The 23,540-nt window shown below is 40.1% G+C and overlaps 2 protein-coding genes across 9 annotated transcripts in view; both read left to right on the forward strand.

The window, feature by feature from the left end:
• The window catches only part of mybpc1 (myosin binding protein C1), a 29,999-nt gene extending 16,482 nt beyond the window's left edge, over nt 1-13,517 (forward strand). For 6 of the 8 annotated variants that reach the window (XM_035677130.1, XM_035677149.1, XM_035677167.1 and 3 more), the window contains 22 exons: nt 608-774; nt 939-1,071; nt 2,927-2,935; nt 3,226-3,350; nt 3,459-3,564; nt 4,275-4,441; nt 4,551-4,716; nt 4,795-4,901; nt 4,998-5,134; nt 5,367-5,526; nt 5,623-5,727; nt 5,811-5,999; nt 6,593-6,727; nt 7,095-7,262; nt 7,458-7,546; nt 7,623-7,818; nt 8,024-8,163; nt 8,250-8,409; nt 8,833-8,969; nt 9,670-9,856; nt 11,325-11,363; nt 12,608-13,517. In XM_035677130.1, coding sequence (XP_035533023.1) covers nt 608-774; nt 939-1,071; nt 2,927-2,935; nt 3,226-3,350; nt 3,459-3,564; nt 4,275-4,441; nt 4,551-4,716; nt 4,795-4,901; nt 4,998-5,134; nt 5,367-5,526; nt 5,623-5,727; nt 5,811-5,999; nt 6,593-6,727; nt 7,095-7,262; nt 7,458-7,546; nt 7,623-7,818; nt 8,024-8,163; nt 8,250-8,409; nt 8,833-8,969; nt 9,670-9,856; nt 11,325-11,344 — 2,803 coding nt within the window. In that variant the 3' untranslated portion in view covers nt 11,345-11,363; nt 12,608-13,517. The remainder of the gene's footprint in view (nt 1-607; nt 775-938; nt 1,072-2,926; nt 2,936-3,225; nt 3,351-3,458; nt 3,565-4,274; nt 4,442-4,550; nt 4,717-4,794; nt 4,902-4,997; nt 5,135-5,366; nt 5,527-5,622; nt 5,728-5,810; nt 6,000-6,592; nt 6,728-7,094; nt 7,263-7,457; nt 7,547-7,622; nt 7,819-8,023; nt 8,164-8,249; nt 8,410-8,832; nt 8,970-9,669; nt 9,857-11,324; nt 11,364-12,607) is intronic. The other 2 variants (XM_035677138.1, XM_035677160.1) reach the window with 1 other exon arrangement.
• Nucleotides 13,518-14,263: 746 nt separating this feature from the next.
• chpt1 (choline phosphotransferase 1) lies at nt 14,264-22,427 on the forward strand. The gene is made up of 8 exons (XM_035677253.1): nt 14,264-14,731; nt 16,781-16,928; nt 17,020-17,161; nt 17,293-17,377; nt 17,817-17,948; nt 18,050-18,208; nt 18,842-18,967; nt 20,658-22,427. Exons 1-8 carry the CDS (start codon nt 14,492-14,494, stop codon nt 20,772-20,774), a joined length of 1,149 nt encoding a protein of 382 aa, XP_035533146.1. The 5' UTR covers nt 14,264-14,491; the 3' UTR covers nt 20,775-22,427.
• Nucleotides 22,428-23,540: the final 1,113 nt, after the last annotated feature.

The following is a 23,540-nucleotide window of genomic DNA, read 5'->3' on the forward strand; positions in this document are numbered from 1 at the left end:
AAAAGCAGTTTGGGAACCGTTGGTTCAGTGTATTGGTGTTCAGTGATCCCTGTATATTTCTTCTGTTTCTTTTTATACTGTAGATAACTTCCTGCCTTTTTTTTATAAAGAAGAGATCATTTTAGGCTAGCTGTCAAGGAACTGTGCTCTAACTTTTAAGTCTTCCTTATTTTTGCGTCATGCTTCTATCTCAACCACTTCCGATTAAATCCTGGTGGATTCACACATGAAAAATAACATGCAGACATGATTAACCCTCCACAACTTCAGAGCAAATTACCTCTGTGTTTTGTGTTAATATTGCTTCTACTCAGTTACAGTTAATACGTTTGACTCCAGCTGATGTCAGCACAGACATAGAGAGCACACCATGCCCATCCCTTTGTGTAACATGTCCTGAGGAACACTCTGGCAGGAAAAAGGGGAGGAATTAAGGAAAATAGTAAAATAAACTGTGTTGTAAAGCTTAAGGGTGATGTCCTAACCTTACCAATGCCTCAAAAAGTCCCCTATTCCAGAGGTTAATGAGTAGTTCCTCAGGACACGTTGCAAACACCAGCCTATGACTACTACCCTCATATCGTTCCCTCATGCCCGGCACCACTAGGGAGCCGAAACAGCAGGATGAGACCCCAGAGGTCGATGTGTGGGAGATCCTGAAGAATGCCCGACCAGATCAGTATGAGAAGATCGCCTTTACGTACGGCATCACAGATTTGAGGGGTCTGCTGCGGAGGATGAAGAAGATGCCAAAAGAGGAGAAGAAAAGCGAAGGTAATCAGGGTTTTACCAAATTATGGATGTGCTCCTTAGGTAAACTTGCATTGGAGCAATACTAGTCTTTATGTCTGGTCAAAAGGGAATCTCAATCTCGGTGTTTATCCTAAAAGGACCATATGGACCTTTAATGATCTCTTTTGGGACTTGTCCTTTCTAAGCTTTTGCAAAGAAACTGGAGCCAGCTTATCAGGTGGATAAAGGAGGAAAGATCCGCTTGGTGGTGGATCTTGCCGACCCCACAGTTGAGCTGAAGTGGTACAAGAACGGACAGGAAATCAGACCCACCCCTAAGTATGTAACCACATGTTCTTCACTCTATCTTCTGCATCTTCTCCCCGTCAACACTCCCCAAATGAAACCCATCTTTAAAAAAGAAAATGCGTTTCATTTGGGCCATCGCCTTTCTTTACCAGTTTGCTGGTATTATGTGTTTTCATTTTGTCACCACTCAAAAGCACAATGGTTCACATGTTTTACACCACACAGGTTCACTCAGTCTTTGTCCACTTTTCACTTTTATTTGAGCTTAAAAGCATATCACATGTGCAACTTTTTAATAAATACCTCCACAGAAATATATTAAAACCTAAAAGTGGCTTATTAAGACAGTATTTCTAGTGTAACCTTACATCACCTTCACAATTTTACACTGCGGTCCTCCTCATGTGCAGCCCACTCTACTGTGAACCATTGACAGTGAACAAATAACGTTCTCTCGACTCTAATGTGGCTCTGATCAGTTTCCACACAGTCTCACACACACACGTTAGGAACATTATGAATTCACAAGGCTATATGAAAAGGCACCAGAGCTACATTTGGGTGTAAATGTGGTGTATGATGTCAATTGTTGTCTTTAATTGCCATTAACTATGTATGTCTTCCTCTGTACAGGAAAAAGGTGGTACCTTCTTCACAGGTCTTTAACCAAGGCTGGCTTTGGAACAAATTTAATATGCTAAACCACATAGTAAATGTTAATGAAGATAATGTAATAACAAGTGATTCCTACTCTAATCTTACCAACAACAATCCTATTATTATTATTATTATTATTATTTATTTTTGTGTTTTGCAGGTATTTTGTAAGACTTTGGTGTACAGTATACTAGACAGGAATATGTGAAAATAATGTTATATATCCCTGTAAAAAGGAATGTTTTTTAAAAAGCTAAAACTTTAAAGCTGCTACAAACTAATATTTATATTTTGACAATGAATCAACTAACTGTGTGTGAAAGATGTCACTTAGAGTGACGAACCCACAAAGAATTATCACCCAACTCTACAGAGCATTTTAGCATTTTTAATCTTGTTGTTTTGGTTTTATAGCCCCGAAAATGTACTGTTATGATTCAGTCTCACCGCCCTCATCAGATTAGTTTTCTCAAAAAATCTCTACTGTCTTTATCTTCCCAGCACCAAACACAAATAGACAAAGTTACCAGTGAACACAGTGGAGCATTTAGCAGCTAAAGGTCCAGCTATTTTACACAATAGTTGGTGGAGAGCAAAATAGAGCTACAGAAAAGTTACACTTACATTCACTTACACAAGTGGCCAGAAACATGACTCCAGATAGTTTGTCATATTAACCTAAAAGTTGCTAAAAGGTTAGTGTTGTTACTTCCTACAAGTGGCTCAAAAATCATCTAATAAAGCTTTAAGCTCATCCACTTCATATATATGTATATCTTATAATAGGGTAGCACATCACTCTTTGCATGTTAAGGCTAACAATAGGGTATATCTTACATAGCATTATCTATATTCTTGCAGACTATATATTGAATTAAAAGAGATTACAGACTTGTAAACTAGATAAATTGTATGCCTAACCATGAAACTTCTGTTCAAAGCCATGCAAAGTTAAAGCCATCTGGGAGGTTATTGCTGTTTTCTGGTTTTGGTCTCCTGTGGCATTTTCTCCAGGGCTCCCTGGTCCGAAGACTTCACAATAAAACACTCTTTGTCTCTTTTGACACTATTGACGACTACATATACCCCTCCAGGCATGATGTCTCTCTGTCTTTGTCTGTCTTTCTATCTGTCTGTCATATCATTGTGCTCCTTCCTGTCTGCCATAATCACTTCCTGTACACACCCTGTTCTCCGGTCCTATTCTGGCTCAACTGGTGACCTTAAGTCAAAGGAAGTAAGTCCATCTGTCCAGTCGGTCTTCCTTCTCTATGTCAGAGTTTTTGTGTGATCCCACCCCTCCCTGTCTAGCCTGACCCTTAGATTTGTGAAGTGCACTTGATGCATGTTGATCATAATCAAATCATTTTGATTTGAAGAATTATTTTTGGTTTCTGAGATCAACCATTTTTGTGACAACTTTGTCTTTCTTTTGCTTTTTTTCGATCCTTATCTTGGGACTATTGTACATTAACATGTACGTAGTGTAGTTGACAGAGTGATGTGACTAATGGACTTCCTGTTTAGGTATATTTTTGAGCATAAGGGCACACAAAGGATTATGGTCATCAACAACTGCTCCATTAACGATGACGCAGCTTATTCTGTTGCTGCGGGAGATGAGAAGTGCTCCACAGAGCTGTTTGTTAAAGGTATCTCGGTTAACTCATCTTTATTTTATGCATATGACCAGACATGCTGCAGATTTGTTATTGTGTATCCGTGCTTGTTCAGTTTCTTCATCCTCTCTTGTCTTATAGAGCTGCCAATAAAGATAGTTAAAGGTATTGAGCCTGTGAAGACCACAGTGAATGAGAGGATTGAGCTGGAGTGCGAGGTGTCAGAGGAAGGTGCTCAAGTCAAATGGTAAGACTCTAAAAGCATTTAAAGATTCAATGAGGGGCATAATTATATATATTATAAATAACTTACTGAAAGGATTAGAAGTTTCTTTAAGCCTGGACAAATCATTTTCTATTGCACATCACCAAGTTCTGTGTCACAGGTTGCTTTATTACTCAAACTAGAACTAAATACTTGTTTGTCAGAACAAAGGAAAGGCCAAAGAAAATATGTTTAACCTCATAGTAAGGTGAAAGAAAAAGCACACTAGTAAAAGTATGTTGAAGAACAGGTATGGCAACGTCTTTGTTTTTTTGTGACTTCCTCTTAATTAATTCCTCTTCACTGAAGTGTACCCTAGAGAATCTTTTAGTCAGTTCAGCAGGTCAACTGAAAGTAAACCAAATTTACAATGTTTCTATCAATATGTAGTGTACTTTATAGAAGATGATTTTAAACTCAACACAACTCACCAAAACTTAATGTCTTCAGTGTTTTTTTTCTATTTTCCCAGTACGGTAATTAGCTCAAATTTAAATATTTTTTTCCAGGAAACATTTGTGACATTATTATGAAATAATGAACCCATAAGATAAAGCTATAGAAATGATTTTGATGGGAGTTACTGTATCAAGGTAACCCTTTAAATAGCACTGTTAATGTAACAATGATATATTCATGTCTTTGTTCAGCTTTTCTTTAGTTTTTTGCTTTGTTTGTTCCTTGTACTTCAGGATGAAGAATGGTGTTGAGGTTCCAACAGGAGTGCGCTCCAGATACAGAGTTAAGTCTGAAGGAACTAAACACTTCCTGGTGATTGATGACGCCTCCAGGGAGGACACTGGCACATACTCAGTTATGGCTTCTGGTGGTACATCTGAGGCTCACGTGCAGGTTGACTGTGAGTAGCAGCCTCTTTCATAATTTCTCTTTGTTTGCATGCTTTTCAAAGGAATCAGTATTAATAATTAGCTCTATTCTGTTCATATCTATCTCATACTATCAATAAGTGAAACCACTGAAGATCTACCAGGACCTGCAGGATATAACTGTAATGTTGGGTCAACCCATCAAGCTGCACTGCGAGATTTACCCAGGCAACGTCCCAGGTCGTTGGTACAGGAATGGACAGCTGATCCAGCCCAATGACCGCATCAACATCATACACAGAAATAAGTATGTAATCTATGTTATAAACTGTTCAATCAAAACCAATTCCACACAATGCTAACTAACATCATTTTGGTTTTCCAGGGTCCATCGTCTCGAAATCGAGGCCAGCTCCCTTCATGATGCAGGAGATTACACTTTTGTACCTGAGGGATATTCACAGAGCCTCTCGGCCAAACTTCACATCATTGGTACAACATATACTTCTATGGATTTGGTTTTATATCTTGACAACATGTTAAAAACACCTCGAATTAATATTTTTTATTTAATTACATTTTCTACAGACCCACCAAGGGTGCACTTAGAGAGCTTGAACTTCCCAGACAACACAGTCACAATTGTGGCAGGAAACAAACTTCGCTTGGAGATCCCCATCAGTGGAGAACCAGCACCCAGGGTGGTGTGGATGAAAGGAGAAAGGGTGAGATTCAATCTTCTTAGTCTTAACTCTGAAGGATAATCCTTTTTTACTGTCAACAAATCCAAAGAAAGACCAAAGCCAAAGTACTTACCGACCTCCCTACCCTGTCTCTGGCACTCAGGTCCAAGCCCTGTGATCCCTTCTGAAGACATAAATCTTTAAAAACTGGTCACAAATATGCACTTTAATTTTTAAAAGCAGCTGGTAATTTTTTCTGTCTTGTTTGTCTTAGGTGATTCTTGAGTCGGGTCATCGTGTCCGAGCTGAAACATATGGCGACCAGACCAGCCTCACAATTGAAGTCACAGAGCGGGAGGACAGTGGCAACTACAAGATAGTCCTGCAGAATGAGGCTGGTGAAGCCACAGCCAGCGTCAAAATCAAGGTTGTAGGTAAGTGGTCAAAAAAACACTTAAATCAAAAGATCATGTGTAGAATTACTGACCTTTGTTTCTTGAATGCTTAACCTGGCCTTGTGTTGTCTGCAGACATCCCTGATCCTCCAGAGGCTCCCTTGGTCCCAGTGGTGGGCGGTGATTGGTGCTCTATGGCATGGGAACCGCCAAAATATGATGGAGGTTCACCAATTTTAGGTAAATGGTGCATTCTACTTATTACCACAGCTTAGATTTATGTGTTGGTGTTAAATGACCGTCTTATTCACCGTCCTCTAAAGGCTACTTTGTGGAGAGAAAGAAGAAACAGAGCTCCAGATGGATGAGACTGAACTTTGACCTGATCAAAGAAACATCATTCGAACCCAAGAAGATGATTGAAGGAGTGCCATACGAAGTCCGGATCTTTGCAGTCAATGCCATTGGTGTGTCCAAGCCCAGTGAACCATCCAAAGCCTTTACTCCTCTCGGTGAGTAGCCTGAATGTCTCAGTTAATATCCACCTAGCACTCTAAACTCTGGCCTTTGAGCTGTTTCTGCCAATTATCTGTCCAAGAAAGTATTACGCGAGGCTTTAGTTTATCTAACAACCGTTTCATAATAATGGCGTAAATTCCAAAGAGTGGGCCGGTGACAGTGCACGTATGATCTGCCCTTGGTACCCTGCCGATGCAGCTGTTCCTCCCCGATACCCCACCATCCCAAGCATTTTGACTGTGACCTCCACTGGACACGCAGGAGCTTTAGAGGATATTAAATATGTCTTTATAATGGCTGCCAAATCATCTGCGGATTAGAGATTTAGGAGATCAGGTCTGTCAGAGGGTTCAATAGGAGTTAAATATGATTCAGAATACAAGAATAGACAGCAAGAGCAGGGACTAATGGGATCTGACAAGGAGATGGATAGCATACCAGCCAGCGACAGAGGCGCCTTGCTAACGTGTTCATGACTTGCCAAAATGGATGTTTTCCGATCTCATTCATACCCACTGTTGGAAAACTAAATGAGGAGTGATGGCTATGACCTATTCTGATCTCTAAAACCTTTATCTCCACTCAGCTGTGACCAGTGAGCCCACCATGCTGGTTGTGGATGATGTCACCGACACCTCTGTGACCGTAAAATGGCGTCCCCCTGAAACCATTGGAGCTGCTGGTCTGGACGGATACTTGGTGGAGTACTGCATAGAAGGAAGTGAGACAACAAATCTTCTAAAGTTTACAATTGTGAGAGAAACGTGGTGAAATCATTGGTCGTCAATCCAAACTATTGGTCACTCTAGAGACACGTCCAGCAACGGATGATTCTGAGCTTTTGCACACAAAGATAGCCTGCAATGAAATTGTAAGGGTATCAGAAAACCTTATTATAAGGGACGGTGGAAAAACTACTGCTTTTGCACACAGAATCAACAAAAAAATTAAAGGTCCTTGTTGCTGCTTTAATGTGTTGTGCTCGAAAGTGTTTATTTATAGCAGAGGTAGATATGACACAGACATTTAAATTTGAACATACAGTGAACACTCTTAACAAATGCTTACAAACTTTTCTTTGCCTACAGCTGATGACTGGGTAATATCCAACAAGGAACTGACAGAGAAGACTAAGTACACCATCACTGGTCTGAGTCCAGGTTGTAAAATCTTAGTTCGAGTCAAAGCCCTCAATGCTGCTGGAGCCAGTGCTCCACGGACCCTTCAGCACTCTATCCTGGTCAAAGAGGTTATTGGTGAGCTATATCTTCCTTTCTTTGAACTGCTTTTGTATTTTTTTGACACATGCAATATAAATACGTTTGAACATGAACTTTTCTGCTTTAACTTAAAAAGTAAATTGTTTTGAAGGAAAAGATAGAAACATATATTCAATAAAAAGATATCTAGACTAATCCCTCAATCACACACTTTATTGTTTATCTCCTCAGAACCACCCAAGATCCGCGTCCCCCGACACTTGAAGCAGACATACACTCGCAGAGTTGGAGAAGCAGTCAACCTTGTTGTGCCATTTATGGTAAAGCAACAATGTCCCCTGATCGATATTCGCAGTGTCTCTGCGCAGAATAATTAACACTGTGTGATGTCTGCAGGGCAAACCCAGGCCGAAGGTCACCTGGCTGAAGGAGGGCCAGCCCATAGAGCCTACACATGTCAGCATCCGTAACACAGACTGCGACAGCATCATCTTTATCCGTAAAGCCGAACGCAGCCACTCTGGAAAGTATGAGATGACTGTACAGGTTGAAAACCATGTGGACACAGCCATTCTTGACATACAAATCGTAGGTAAGTGAGTGGACCCTGCTCTTGCAGAGAATCTGAATTTAGTTTTCTTAAAAAAAAAAGGCAGTAGAATTTATCTTGGTGAAGCCTGCAGCAACAATGTCCTAAACAAAAGGACTATTATACTTTCATTATCATTACAACTACCTCTTGAAATCATAATAAGAGGACCAAACTGCTTGCTCACTATCTTTTCTCTGACTGTCAGACTTACCTGGGCCTCCTCAGTGTGTGACAATTGAAGATGTTTGGGGAGGAAATGTAGCTCTGGTCTGGACTCTCCCAAAAGACAACGGCAACTCCCCAATAACAGGCTACACCATTCAAAAAGCAGACAAGAAGACAATGGTAGAAGATCAGTTTTACAAAATACACTAAACTGAAACTGCAAATGATATGTATTCGATATTTAGATGCTTCGATCTGCTTTATAGGAATGGTACACATGCATTGAGCACTACCACCGCACCTGCATCACTATCACAGAGCTTGTGGTTGGGAACGAGTACTTCTTCAGGATCTTTGCAGAGAACACGTGTGGCCTAAGTGAAGCTGCAACCCAAACCAAAAAAAGTGCCCTCATCGTCAAAGAAGGTAACATTGACTGTCCTATCAGTGAGTGAATGTTTGTACGTAGGGGGTGGGTCTGGGATAGTTGTGCTCTCGTTCATTTAAATGATTACTTATAATATCTGATGAGAGTCACAGATCTCATAGATTTCACAAGTTGAAAATGTCAATAAAGTTGTTTCATTTGCTGACTATTTCTTCCACAGCTGTTATCTGAAAGGTACTGTCAGTGATGATTTACGCCCTAAAGTGAGCCTGAATTTACAGCCTCACTTTTAAATCTAACAGGGCTTTGACTGACAGCCCTTTAAACAGTGGTGTTGTAAACTAAGCCGATGATAAACAAAAAAACATTGTCTTTCCCTCATCACATAGGGAATTCCCCACATGATACCGCTCAGCACCAGTATCATGCACAACCCCATTCCTTTACCCTTCCCCCAACAGGCTTGCAGGTGAAAACGCACGATTATAACGACCACGACTTCAAGGAGGCGCCAAAGTTCACGCAGCCACTGATCAACACTTTTGCCATCGCCGGCTACAATGCTACTCTCAACTGTAGTGTCCGTGCCAACCCAAGGGTAAGTGGGAGAATGTGTAGATTATTGGGATTATGTTGTATTGGAGGACTGATTCTCTTCCAAGTTTGCAGAAAAACAATTTAAAGACAATATTTTATCAACGTTTTGGAGGATCTGTCCAGTTAATTGCAACTTGGAATGGAACTTGGTTAGTTTTGGCCATGATTCCTATTGATATTAATAATATTGTGCTCACCAAGTTAACTACTGAGATCACTAAAGAGCAAAAGCACTCGGATGATTGTACAGTTTTTTACAAACCCCCAGTTAGTTAAACTTGACGAAGAACTTTCCATCACAGTTTACTGGCTGACCTGCACAATGCACAATGAAGGCACTAAATGTAACTAAGCAGCAAAAAGACTAAAATAAGCATTTAGATTACAGTAACAGTTGAGTGATATTGTTGGGAGCACTCACGGGGAATTCGATTTACAAAGAGGGGCAGTCAAACTGGTTCAGACTAACAATAAATGGCTGCCATATACTGTATATACAACCTGATCACCTGACCGCTTGCGTTTCTTTTACAAGTGAGACCTGACAGCAAATTACGTGTACGTGTAATGGCCAAAAGTATAAAATTAAGATCCAAGTTGTATTAAACCAGAATGGCCCTTCCAATAAGTTATATGAGGACACTTTCTGTCTGCTGGATTAACATCTTAATGCTGTTGACATTTCTGTTGTTTGACTGCAGCCCAAAGTGATCTGGATGAAGAATAAGATAGCTATCATTGACGACCCACGCTACCGCATGTTTAGCAACCAGGGAGTATGTACTCTGGAGATCAGGAAGCCCAGCCCCTATGATGGCGGTCTGTACACCTGTAAGGCCATCAATGACCTGGGAGAGGCCCAAGTGGACTGCAAGCTGGAGGTCAAAGGTCAGTGTGGACCAGGAGGTAAGCTCTGAGTGCCTCCCTGGGTACCCGTCTGTATCTGAGTCTGGTTTCCCAAAGCCGGTCTAGTTTTATTTCTTAATTTCTTTAGTAGTGCTTCTCAACATTGTCTTCATCATTGATCTTTGCTTCTTTATCTAAAAGAGATGAAGAAGTGGATTTTAATCAAAATTGTCACTCTGTAATGAGTGTAAAGAAGCAGAGTTGATTATGGGAAACCAACTCTACAGGGGTACTATCGTGTTTGAACTGTGTACAGTCTACCAAAGGGCGGACCACAAAGGCGGTGGACGTAAGTATCTGACTGAGTTGCACCAGCTGTTCGTAAATCCATTATTACGGTTGTGTGTAAAGTCCCTCTGAAGTTCTGAGTAACTATTGGCTGGTTTCTAGTGATATACTAAATCCGGTTCACCATTAAAACTGAAGGAATATTGTTACTAGTTGACATTAGGAATAAATGGGTTGCTAGGAGACAAGTCTTTGTAGCATCATAAGCTCTAAAATGAATGCCAAAAATAACAGCTTTAGGAGGCCAAATTATAACTGCAAATCATTAACAAATCTCAGTTAGACTTTATTTATACACATGAGGAAATATGTGTTTTAGTTTGTAGCATTCATTTTGTTCAGAGTGGGAGATCTGACTATGCTAAGCTAGCCAATGTTATTTTGTAATTTAGGGTAATGCTATTAGCATAACATTTTGTAATTTGAGGTTTTATTTATAAGAGAAAAATAGGCAATTTCTATATTGTTATTCCTAATGCTTATCACTGGGTCAAATACCCCTTGAAATCAATTAAACAAGGCAGTCGAAACAGTACCGCTTTTGTCCACTGGGGCCGCCAGAATCAGCATAAAATTTAGGCTCCTTGTTCCTCAGTTAGCTAACTGTTACACCAGGCAGTTATTGGGTGTAATTATTTTGTACTAATTTCGATGTACGACCTAGTTTGTCTGGTGCAACCCATTCTAATTTTGTGATGCGACACCTGCGTTAAGAAGTTTGAGCTTATGAACAGCTGGTGCAACCGGCTCCTGGACAAGACAATTTTTAAATAATGACATATTAATTATCTGTTTCATATCATTTGTGTGCAGTGCACATAATATCTGGTGACACTTTCCCCATCACCACCACAAGTAGCCGTTTATCCCCCGTCTCCTTACACAACTCTATCCAGTCCAGTCCATACGGTCATCTTCATCATCACAACACACCACCTCAGCACACAGTCTGTCACCAGTCACACCTCAGTAGGCATAACATATAGAGCTGTGATGTTTTTGTGTCGTCTTAAACTATTCTCCACAGAAGTGTCTTCTCTATGCCACACAGTTAACTCCTCATATAAAAGAGTTCAGTAATAACTCAACAGTATGTCCTGGTGCACACATATAACTCCATGTAAACATTTTGTTAACCCCTCTTCTCTTCTCTCTCCCCCAGTCCAAACTCAAGAATTGTGAATGTATGTTCTCATAAAAGGTAAGCTTTCATATGGTTTTGACATATGAAGCTTATGTCATTCATTATGCATCTTTCAGCCAGCTTTGTAACCTCGCTTTTCTCAGTCGTTTGGGACTGTAGCAAGATCCAAAGAAAGAACAATGTGAAATTGGGCATTACTGAAAAAAGGTTTGCACGACAACATTCTCCAAATTATTCCCCAGTTCTGTTTCGCTGGCTGAATTTAACAACCCTGCGTTGAATATTTTAATTGATTGTTGGTATGAAATGGTGTGCATTCAAAGACTACCTCTCATGTATTTTGTGCCACAGATAAGGTGAGTAAAACATTTTGCAAACTTGCTAAGCATCTGTGGAGTTTTATGCTGTGTTGGTAAATAAAATCATACAGTGTCCAAACAAAGCCTACTAACACCATGTATTTTCTGTGTTCTGTTTGAGTGATAAGGTGTGTATGCACAGTAGGAAAGAGTTCCTGTAATGTCCCTTAGCTCACAGTGGCGGAAAGCAAGTACATCTACTGGAATACTGTAATTACAGGAATATTCAGACATTTTGGTTAGTACGCTTAATTGCTTTCTTGCAGAGAGTTCATATGTGTCCATGGCAACCATAGGAAAATCCTGGAAGTTATAATAGAAAAACAAATAAGTGTATTACATCAAAATATTAATTTAGTTTTTTTTTGGCAGCTTCATACTTATACTTATACTACATTACAGTGGGAGATTGTTCTTATTTTTGTATTGTCAGTACTAGTTATTAGGCAGATTAAAATTTTATACACAAAACATGTGATAAGCATCTAAATTATAATTTTTTTAGAGTCTAAAGTGCCCAATAATAAGTTTAACACTCTTTGTAACAGTGTACATTTTAACCACAGTATTTATACATTTACCTTAATAAAGGATACTTCTTCCACCACTGTTAGCATATTATGGATGACTAGAGACAGTGTGTGCTTGGACCTGTATTTTATTTCAGTGGCATCAACTATGCATCTAGTACTGCAAGTCTGAGCAGATGCCAGTTTACAAACTGAGTGTGGATTGCGTACATGTGCTGTTCTTCTTTTCCCCTCTCACTCTCCTCCAGTGAACTCCTAGTTTCTCTCCTTTGCATTCTGTTTGCTTGATTAGCCTCTTGCTCTTTAGCTTTCTTCGTCCTCCTTCTCCTTCCTCTCTCTGTTTTTCACTTTCCACATCTGCATCTGTCCATCCCAACCATATTATAAGAGAGTTTTTCCTCTTGTCCCTCAGGAGGCTTCACCTTCTACGAACTCATGCAACGTGGAGTGCCCCTACACCTGATTGACCAGTACATGAACGAGACGAAGATTGTTGAGCAAGAGAAGTAAAATTGGACAGCGTGCAATGAGACACTTTAGCTTTGCAGACATCTGCCGCCACTAGTGATCCTCTTCTCTCACCTACTGAGGTCAGCGGCCTGAAGGCGGAGGGAGGGATGATGGAGGGATGGCGAGACAGTTGGAGGGGTTGCAGGGGGAAGGGTGTACTGGTCGGTGGTGTGGCATGCTGTGTGCAGGTTTGGAGCTAGTTGCCATAGAAAAAATAATAATAATAAGCCAGTTCACTTCTTTGTCACCCACCCTCTTGATTTCGTGTTTGAAAGACTGTGTCAGCTCAGATGCATGTCGGCAGTGTTTTGGTTCTAGCTTTGATGAATACATGTAGTGTGTAAACAAACAAAAAAAAAAACATATACAAAGCACATAGATAGCACAGTGACGCACACCTACAGTATTTACACGTTGTTTCTTGTTGGGCGTGCCTGTTCAAGGCGATAATTTATTTCTGGGGTCTGAGAGAAGGGGAAAGGGAATGTATAAACAAAGGTTTGGTGTTTTATGGTGTGTAAGAACTTCTATATGGCAAGAAAAGTGACAATAGACCAGAGTAATGTTGGATAATTGAATGCGTAGACCCGCATGAATGTTTGTTCAATTCACTTTTTCTGTGTACGTTATGTTTTTTGTCTAATAAGTGAGACAATGTAGAGGTTTACACACAGTCCATATTCTGCATGACACATAATGATTTTGAGATTCATATTGGACTTGAGGCTTGATTGATGCTCAGTCATGTGTGCATGCATTTACCTTTGTAATTATGCCCCATGGATTACAATAAAAAAGTAAAATGTGAAAAATGTTACTGTTTTCTTGTATTGAGGACTGTTTTTGTTTGGATCTGTTATAATACTAAGATTAATTGTGAGACTCATAGATGTATTATGGTGTAAAAGGGGGACCAAAACATGGACATGTGATAATTTGCATGTAATTTTGTGCAAACTAGCCCCTAAATATATTTCTTTTTTCATTTAAAGACTTAGGCTCAACACCCAACCCTGTCCTAAGCTACTGTATTGGACTGACACACATATTATACTTAAATACTTAAATTAGTCGGCCTCTATATTTACATGATAGAATATGCAGAGATACTAGGACCTAAAAACCTAATAAATATATTTATAAATTAAACATTAAGTATTTCTCCACCAAAAATGTTTTTTTTAACACATGCCAATTTTAGTTTGAGACCCCGTTCTAGGCAGTTTTGGGGAAGTCTTTGAAACATAATTTGTACTTAAACAAACAGTAAACTGAATAAAAGTAAGTAAGTTAGTTATATATAACTTATAATATAAAGTTATAATATTAAAAAACTCAAATTAAATATCCTAAAGTTAGTTTCTTGCTGCGGCCCCTGAACACATCTTCAACCTAAATACAGCAGACAAACCAGGATGAATGACATTTAAACGTACATTCCATTAAAATATATAAAAATAAAAATAAACATATATATATAAAAAAAAATATATAATTTTTTTTTTACTTCCCGGTACGCTGCAATATCCTTCCCTTCCGGTCCGTCGCTTCCGGTCGAGACGCAACTCGAGCAGAAACGTACAGACTATCGACATCTCATGGTTCCGCTGTGGAAATGGCCTCATCTAGTCGCCCAGCTATAAATGCCAAATGAGCTGCTATCCTTCGGACTCGGCCGAGAGAAGATAGCCCCCGCTTGAGCCACTTAACCCGAGAGGGTGGGGGGGGGGAGGATTACTGGGACGTTTGTTACCGTAATTTTGAGGAGTGACTTGGCAGAAAAGAGATGCCACATTTCCCGTGGCCGGAGCCGCTGTCACCCGCTCAACTCAAGCGGCTGGAGGAGCATAAATACAGCGCCTCCGGTCGATCCCTGTTCGAGCCTCCGTGTCAGCTCTACTGGAACTGGCTCGTCCAGCAAATCCCGACATGGGTCGCGCCAAACACTCTGACCATTGTTGGACTGCTGATCAATATCCTCTCCACGGTGGTGCTTGTGTATTATTGTCCCACGGCAACAGAGGAGGTGAGTACAACAACAACAACAACAACAACAACAACAACAACCTTGGCCAAAGTTTCTACATGGAGACTAGCCCCAATTACGTGCGACCCCCCCTCCTCCTCTCCCCTCTCTGGTAACGCGAAACCTCCATTTAGAAATTGTGTAAGTTAAATTTACGTTGCCACCTGTGCAAACTTAACGTGCCTCAAAAGCTGTAATTTAAGGTGAGGTATATCAGTAGGGTTGGTTTGTTAATTCGGCGTACATTTGTGCCACACAGCTACTTATAATTTAATAAGAGTTTGGCTTATTAATGGGGTCACACTGCCTGCTAACGCCCACGGCGGTCTGTTTTGGCAGAGCCCGAATCCCCCCGAAAAGTTAACGATTTACTGAATTATACTCCACTTTATGTGAGATAATGTAAGCCGTATTGGAGACAGACTCCAGATGATTCTGGGAAGATCTTAAATCACAATGTTTTACGTTTACATGGCCACATACAAGCGAGGACGCTTTAAATAGTCAGTTTTCTTGATTGGATTAGGGTGTCTACCCTGCGGGATAACTGGAATAGAAGAGTCCGTCATGAGGTCTTCACGTACGCTCTTGGAAAGTTTACAGCTTTGACGTGTTGTTTTCTACCCAGATACCACGTGATTCGGTGTTGTTGATGGCAAAACACTGACATATTAAGGGAAATATTGTTGCTCTTGTTCAGTATACCACTAAAGAGGGAAATGCAAATGCTTTTGAATTAATATAATTAGCAAGGCTTTCAAAAAACAATTTAAACCAAGATTGTGTGAAATGGCTGCAGATCCAACAATAATGTGACTTTACATTCCCAAAACCTCTACTTCAGGTGCAGTTATGAGCCTTGCACTGAAGCGTTGACCCATGATCCACTTAACTTGGATCACCGGGTTCACTGTGGAGTTGTGGCTCAAGCAGGAAATGTGTTTTTATCAGTGCAAATCTGATAACCACACACACATTTTGTCCAGCCCAGCTACGAGTCCACAGTCCATGCAGCACGCTGTTACTGTCAAATTCCACAAGTGCAAAGGCGTCTCAGTCCCCTCCCCCCCCAATAATAATTTAGTAATGACCTGGCTCCTTCTTCTTCATGAACCGTGAAGGTATGAAAGTCCTCTGTCTGTGCAAACAAACACATATCAGAGGAATCCAATGGAAGCAGAGTTCTCCCTAAAGTGACCTCTGCTCTCTGTGATGACTCTTAAGCAAGCGGCCTCTTTCCCCACCCGTGCATGGTGCGTTTAGGACATTGAGGAAAACCGCACAGTCTGAATATTCAGGACGGCATGGGTTCTTGAGCTCGCTGGAAACACAAGACTATCTTTGTGTCCCTCTCTCACACACACACACACACACACACACACTGTAGTCATAAACACACTGTGTTGGCTGGCTGTTGTGTCCAGATGGTCTATAACCTCCAACCTAGAAAAAGGAACTGGACCGCTCCAGTGAGCTGGAATCTGTCCTTCAACTTACAGTACGCACACAGATACATACGGCGTGTGAGGATTGTGAGAGACTAAAATACACTCTACAGTTACAACAGAAATACAAACATTGTTAACTTTTGAACTACTTTTACCCCCCTGAAGCAGGCCCACCAACCCCTATATGTCCGTATGTAAATAAATCAATAATACAAAGCAATAAAAAGAGTTGTGGTGACACAAAATAATAATGAGCAGGCACAGTGACTGTTAAGCCTGTTAATAATCACTGTTTAATGTTAATACGCTCCAAGAATGGGCTTCATGTTTTAAAGAACAGGGGTACCCGGAACGGTTCTTTTTTACTTCAGATTTGAAGAGGTTTTCCAGATTTGAAGAGGTTTTCCAGATTTGAAGAGGTTTTCCAGGTTTTACTTAGTCAGTTCAATCCAATACTCCATATTCAGTATATAGTAAAACTTACAAAGAGCAATCAGTAATCAAAATCGTCGCCCCAAGTGAGTGTTGCTTCAACAAAGTACAAGTCTGTGGTCTTTCTTGTGAGCAGGGATCCCTAAATAAAGTCTCTCCCCACCTCCAGGCTCCATCATGGGCCTTCATCATGAGCGCTCTGGGCCTGTTCATCTACCAGTCTCTGGACGCCATTGATGGGAAGCAGGCCAGGAGGACGAACACCAGCTCACCGCTGGGGGAGCTCTTCGACCACGGCTGCGATGCCGTCTCCACAGGTGCTTTACCGCTCACAGGAGCACTTAACCCAAGCTGTTACACTAGTGCATTAGTCTTTTTATCTAATCTTTTCTATCATTCTTCCTTCAGTCTTTGTTGCTGTGGGAACGTGCATTTCATGTGGAATAGGAATCTACTCGAACTGGATGTTCTTCTGTGGTTTCATTGGGATGTTCATGTTCTTCTGCGCCCACTGGCAGACCTACGTGTCGGGGACCCTCCGCTTTGGCCTGTAAGTTCAGTAGCGTTCGGTCTTTCCAGTAATAATACAGAAGCTGTTATGCTCTTATGTAACAGTCAACCCTTTTATATTGTCACTTAAATGAAGGATAATCTCACTCTCCCTTGTTGCTTTCTTCACAGGATCGACGTGACAGAGGTGCAGGTCGCCATCACGATCATGTATTTGATGACGGCCTTCGGAGGCGTGAGCCTTTGGCAAACCACGGTAACCGAGACTCATGTATTTTGTACGGATGCACAAGTACTGTACACACACAGGAACACTTTCATTTCACCTTAAGTGTATAGTCCACTAGTTTTCACACTACATTTATTATCTCATCAGTTCCTAGCTCGTAGTCGTCCTTCTAGTTTTTTAAATAGAATTTGTGTTTTACTTTTACTCCGTGCTGCCTTTGGAGGCTTGACTTAACGTCACATGAGAGAAGTGAGAAGGTAAATATGAGTAGCTAACGCCATGGCAACAGGTCATCTATTGGACATGATCTGGCTCAAAAAAGCTGATGTCACCCGCATTTTTTTTTTGCTTTGCCCTCCCATCACGCTCGGCATGCCTGCAGCTTACATATAAGCCACCTTTCTTCTTACTATAAGGAGAATGCTTTGTGTCTTCGCACTGATTCGACTCTCACTTGTTTCCCTAGTTGCCCATCATAGGAATCCAGCTGTACGTCTTCCCCATCATTGGCATCATCGGAGGAGCCCTATACTCCTGCTACAACTACTTCTATGTCATTTTGAATGGAGGTGTTGGCAAAAACGGCTCTACTGTGGCGGTAAGTTCACTTGCAAAGTCTAGAGTTAGACACGAGTTGCCTGAACGTATATGGCCGATAACATGTTGCGTTAAATGCTTAATAACCTTCCTTCTGTTTAGGACACCAGTGTGCTGACTCCTGGTTTGCACATCGGCCTCATCCTCACCCTGGCCTTCATCATTTTCAAGAAGTCGTCCAGCCACTTGTTTGAGCACCACCCCTGCCTGTACCTGCTCGCCTTCGGCATGGTCATCTCCAAGATCTCCAACAAGCTGGTGGTACGTTCATCTTGTTTCATAGTTGTAACCCTTTTAATTTCGGTCCTGGTTGATAATGGCAACACCCGTGGTTACTATGGAAACAGCAAGTGCGGTTTAATACAATTATTTTGTCAGGAATACAACAGAAGAGCATGTGTATCTGTACATAGAACTTTTGATGTTATTAATATTTTATTTTGTAGACACATTTTTGCGTCCCCCTTAACCCTGCAACTGCTTCACAATAAAAGCCACTTTTAGTGTGAAGCAGCAGCAGCAGCAGCAGTAGAAAACAAGCAAGTAACTTAATTTAGCTGAGTCAACGGTGAGTGTTAGGAATGAGATTCAATTTAAAGCCTTACATGCTGCATCATTTCCTGTGAATCCCTCCTGTGTGTGGCTCCAGTGCAGGAGTGGCGGACTCTGCCATTAGTAATGAAATTAACTATATACAGAATGTAAAAGCATCGATCATACACACAAATACATTCTGACCCTAAATGAACTGCAATAACTCTAAAATATACACTTCTATTTAACGATATGTTTATAACATTATGCTCCTGTTGTTGCTGTTTGTGAACCAGTTTAGCTTGTTTCTCATTTTTCCTCTGTTTCCTTTACCTCACGTGTATCCCCGTGTCTCTGTAGATCGCACACATGACAAAGAGTGAGCTGCACCTGCCGGACACAGCCTTTGTAGGCCCTGGCCTCCTCTTCCTCAACCAATACTTCAACAGCTTCATTGACGAGCACATAGTCCTCTGGATCGCCATGGTAAATGCCATACACAGTTATATTAGTGTTAACGAGTTTTGACTACTAATCACCATTCAAAAAGTACAGTACAAACACCTAGTTTAGCGACTGTTTAACTATTATAGTATATGGCCTCTATTTGATTATTGATATGTTGCAGAGAAACATATTCAACCAGAAAAACAAGTATGTTCTTTGCGTGGCTCATTCAGTGATGAGTTAAACATTTAGATGACAACTTAATTAAACCAGGTGTGGATGTGTGCAGTAGGAACTTGCACGGCAGTTGAGGCTTAATGATTAACAAGAAAAACATCTAAGTCTAAATACTGGTTTTCAGTCCTGTCTGTGGGACTCTGAGCTCTGCTGGGTTTCACTTTATCCATCTAATCTGGGACTCGTTACACCTGTAGTTCAAGGTTCAGTTCCTCCGATGAGATGACTTATGGTAAACCCTCCTTGACACGTGTCATCTTGCGTCTAACCAACATTACTTCTCAGCTTAGACATGAAAGGATGAACATTGGTTGTGGTGCTACAGTAAAACTATTACAACTCTGTCACATTTACAAGCTTAAAACAGATTCCTGTGTGTGTGGTATTATATTAGCTGAGTGTGGAGCTTCATAAACAACATGCAGGTACATTTTCTTTCCTGAACAACAAGTCATCTGGTATGAATGGTCAATCAATACTGTGTGGTCTGCAGGGTTTATGAGCAAAAGTAGTATGGAAAATAAGCAGCTCTCAGTGTCGGGAGGTAGTGCTTTATAATATGTAATATGTTGAGTTAGAATTAGACCACAAGCATTTGTTTTAACTGAGGACATGAGGTTTTGTTGCAGCCCCTCATACCCACACAGGTGTTTTTCAGGTCATCCTGTGTGGTTAGACCTCTGCTTATGTTATAGTCGGCAGTTAGGTGAGGTCACTAAACTCAATCAATCATTGTGTCAATGATAAAGGTGTAAGTTGAGGGAGTGTCCCAGAAAGTCATAATGGAATATTGCCATTATGAATTTCAGTATTTACACCTGTGCATTAATCTTTTGTAACTCTAAAAGTCCAAAAGGCCATTCACAACCAGGCAGTTGTTCTCCGTTGTCCTGGCGGATTGGACATCTGCTTAGTTTGAAGTTGAGTGGAGATGTGTTGGGTATTATTCGAGGTCACTGGCTTTGCTTACTGGGACACTGAAATGGAACAGAGCTCTCATTAATGTAATTTATTATCAGTTAGAGCTTTTCCCAAGTCAAACTGTCAAAATGAAAAGGTCTATAAGAAGGATAAAGGTGTAAATTGAGTGAAATGTAAATAAAGTCTAGTTTATACACACACAGTCCTGTGGAAATCAGCTCTAATCAGGCAGAGTAAATGAAAACCCCTGTGTGGGTGGACCATGGCTGTGTAGGGCCCAAATGACATGTATCTATAACATTACATGAAATATGTCTTCATAATAATAACAAGGATGATGATTATCTTTTTGTATAGCAGCTTTCAAAGCTGAGTGCTAAGTCTGGACAAATGGTTCTGAATACATCATGTATGTTGTTGTATTAGCTCCACACCTGCTGTACTCAGTTTACATAGATTTTATTGATGTTTGTAATTGATGCTCCTTTCCACATTCATGAATTAAATATCACCTTTAATGCAGTTGTATTATAGCACATGTTGATGCTTGAAACACTCTATCTTTCTTCAGGTCTTCTCTCTTCTGGATCTCATGCGCTACTGTACGGGCGTGTGCCTCCAGATCGCCTCTCACCTGCGCATCCAAGTCTTCAGCATCACTCCGCCGAGCCGGGGCCACCGCGACTGACAGCTTGCCCGGCGGGAGGAGGCGGGGGTAGACGCAGATCTCTCCCCGCTACTGAAAGCAGACGACCACGATGGCGAGGAGAAGTCCTCAACCCTGAGCCACTGCAGCCTTGACAAAGTGACCACTTCTGATTAAAACTGCCTCTCCCCTACCAGAAGGAAAAAAATAAAAACAACTCGACACTACAAACCAAAAAAAAAAAAGAAAAAGAAAAAAAGGTTTTGGAAAGCATGGATCTATTGAATGAACAAATTAAATGGGACCAGAGTTTCCCTTAAATTACTCATTGGCTGTTGTAGCCAATAAGTTTTAATTTAAACATCAGTGCCAATCAGAAAAATAAAGTTTAGAATTTTACATCAGAAGTGCACTCTTAACACTTCCTGTTTATTCAACTCAAATACCAAAATATTTTCTTTAACAGGTATTTTATTGCTTGGGCAGATATCAATGCATTTTTATCTGCTTTAAATTTACAGACATGTGGGATTGTCATATATTTAAGACTCATAAATGTACGACAATCTCAACTCAATAAGGTAAAGCTCTTTGATAAATGCCCAAACTAAATGGATTACCTGTTTAAAGTTTTCTTAATAATTTGTTTTTATTTATTCAATGAATGTGACTCCATGGAACATAAATCAGGGTTTGAAAATACAGATTAAAATTTTTAAATGACCTTTAAAACCTCATAATTTCCAATGAAGTTTGCAATGTGGACTGGCAGGTTGTCAACGAGCTACGTGGAAGGGTGACGGTCTGTGTGTTAGTGCTGAAAACGACGACAGGTTTTCTATAAGGCTTTCTCTTACAAACATCTTTCTATTAATATTTTATTCCCTGTTACTCATCTCATCCTACAGTCCTGGAAAATAAAATGAAAAAACACACCTCACCTCCGGCCTGTAGAGTGCCGTCGACTGATGAAGCACCAACGCACGACTTGTTCTGCTTTCTCTGTTCTTCTCCCTGAAGGGCTAATAATTATTTGTGATTGTACAGATTTCAACTGAAGACGCCTTAAATATTTTTGTTGTAATTACTGTTTAACTTGTGAATATTTAAAACGGCTTTGTACGTTCTTTTTTTCTCCACTGAAGTTTCATCCCAGATGCAACGATAGTAATAATACAACTCTACTGGAGGGTGTTTTTCTCTTTTTTTTTAACTGTTTGCTCATGAAGTTTCTTTACTTATACACATGTATATTATGTATAGGTGAGTGATTCATTTGGATCTTCAAGATTTGTTGGATTATCAGTAATTTTATAATGATGGATTATCACTGAATAGTTGTAATCTGATTGAATCATTATTCAGGTTCATTGGGATCAAAAGGGATATTTCTGTAGTGCCGGTGAACTATTTAAGGGTTAAAAAAAAAAAAACAATTGTATTATTGAATTTTATTTAGAAAAATAAAATGATCTTCCTCTCAGATTCTGCTTCTGCAGGATTACGGACGTTGTAGAGGGGCATGTCCTAAAAAGTTGGGTTTGCATAATTTACAATGGACTTTGGAACTATGCATTAAAATGTACAGCCTTGATTTCAACACCGTGTTGCACTGTTCAATAATACAGTAAAACACCTTTCTACTAACAGATATGAGTGGAAACGATTGTAATAAAGAAAATATTTTTCATGTGATTTGTTGTCAGTGATGAAAGAAGTACTCAGAGACTTTACTTAAGCAAAAGCCACAGTTAAAATACTCTTATAAGTAAAAACCACACAGCAGTAAGGAAATTGGCCCATGTAACAGATATTGTGATATTATTGGATTGTTAATACCAATGAATTAATGTTGAAGAACCATTTTACTGTAGCTTGTTTTAACATATGTATATAGTCCAGTGGCAGTCAGGCCTCCTCCAGAGGGTCACAAGATAAGATATAGTTGTGCTATACACATGGTAAATATACTGGTTTAACATAAGAATGTTAGCATGTGTGGGACTTTAAAGTACCACTGTGCTTAAGTGGCATGGCTATAAAGTCCTATTTTGGTAAAATATTGGATCATTTAACCACTTTGGGCATCAAACACACATTTTAATAAAACAGAAGTTTAGAAAACAAATGTCTCTTTGGTGGAACTGCTAACGATTCACAGACAAGATACAGATTTTTCTGTACACTGTTAATCTAAAAAGTAATTATTGTTGTCACATATATATATATATAGATAGTGGAGTGAAAAGAACAATATTTGAAATGTAGTGCAGTAGAAGTATGAAATAACACAAAATAGAAATACTCAATTAAAGTACAAGTACCTCAAACTTGTACTCAGGTTAACGCACTAAGCTATATTCACATGATAAATGACAAAAACTCCAAGGTGACTGAACCAAACACATTTTATTTCAGTCAAAAGGAGCCATTGAACTGATGCAATCTGAGGAATTCCATTCAGGATATGTTACTCATCATCTCGCCTGCTGACATCGACTTTTACGTCACATGACTTTATGGCAGTGGCAAAACACTGACAGCTTCTAGTAGTCACTTCCGTTTTTTTGTCATTATAATAAAGAACTTTGTAAAACTGACATTATGAGGAAAAAGTTGGAAACAGTTGATGAGCGTTGCTTTACACTCTGCGGGCATTCAGATCAGATGCATCCATCACGGGGCTCACGGTCACAATAATACAATCAAAATAAGTTACAGAACATGCTGAGGGGGTCTGAATTTCAGACAGTAGCGAGCCTGTTGAGTCCCACAGGGACACACATACAGGTGGCTATGAAAGCTGTA

Source organism: Morone saxatilis, unplaced genomic scaffold (genome assembly GCF_004916995.1).
Source record: "Morone saxatilis isolate NCDOM2014 unplaced genomic scaffold, NCSU_SB_2.0 Contig10, whole genome shotgun sequence".
Taxonomy (NCBI): domain Eukaryota; kingdom Metazoa; phylum Chordata; class Actinopteri; family Moronidae; genus Morone; species Morone saxatilis.

Bases quoted from the DNA above. Each gene is read 5' to 3' on its own strand.
- chpt1 (XM_035677253.1), top strand. From the start codon at position 14,492: ATGCCACATTTCCCGTGGCCGGAGCCGCTGTCACCCGCTCAACTCAAG. The intron at 17,378-17,816 runs GTAACCGAGACT...TTGTTTCCCTAG, and splicing joins TGAGCCTTTGGCAAACCACG to TTGCCCATCATAGGAATCCA. The intron at 18,968-20,657 runs GTAAATGCCATA...ATCTTTCTTCAG, and splicing joins TAGTCCTCTGGATCGCCATG to GTCTTCTCTCTTCTGGATCT.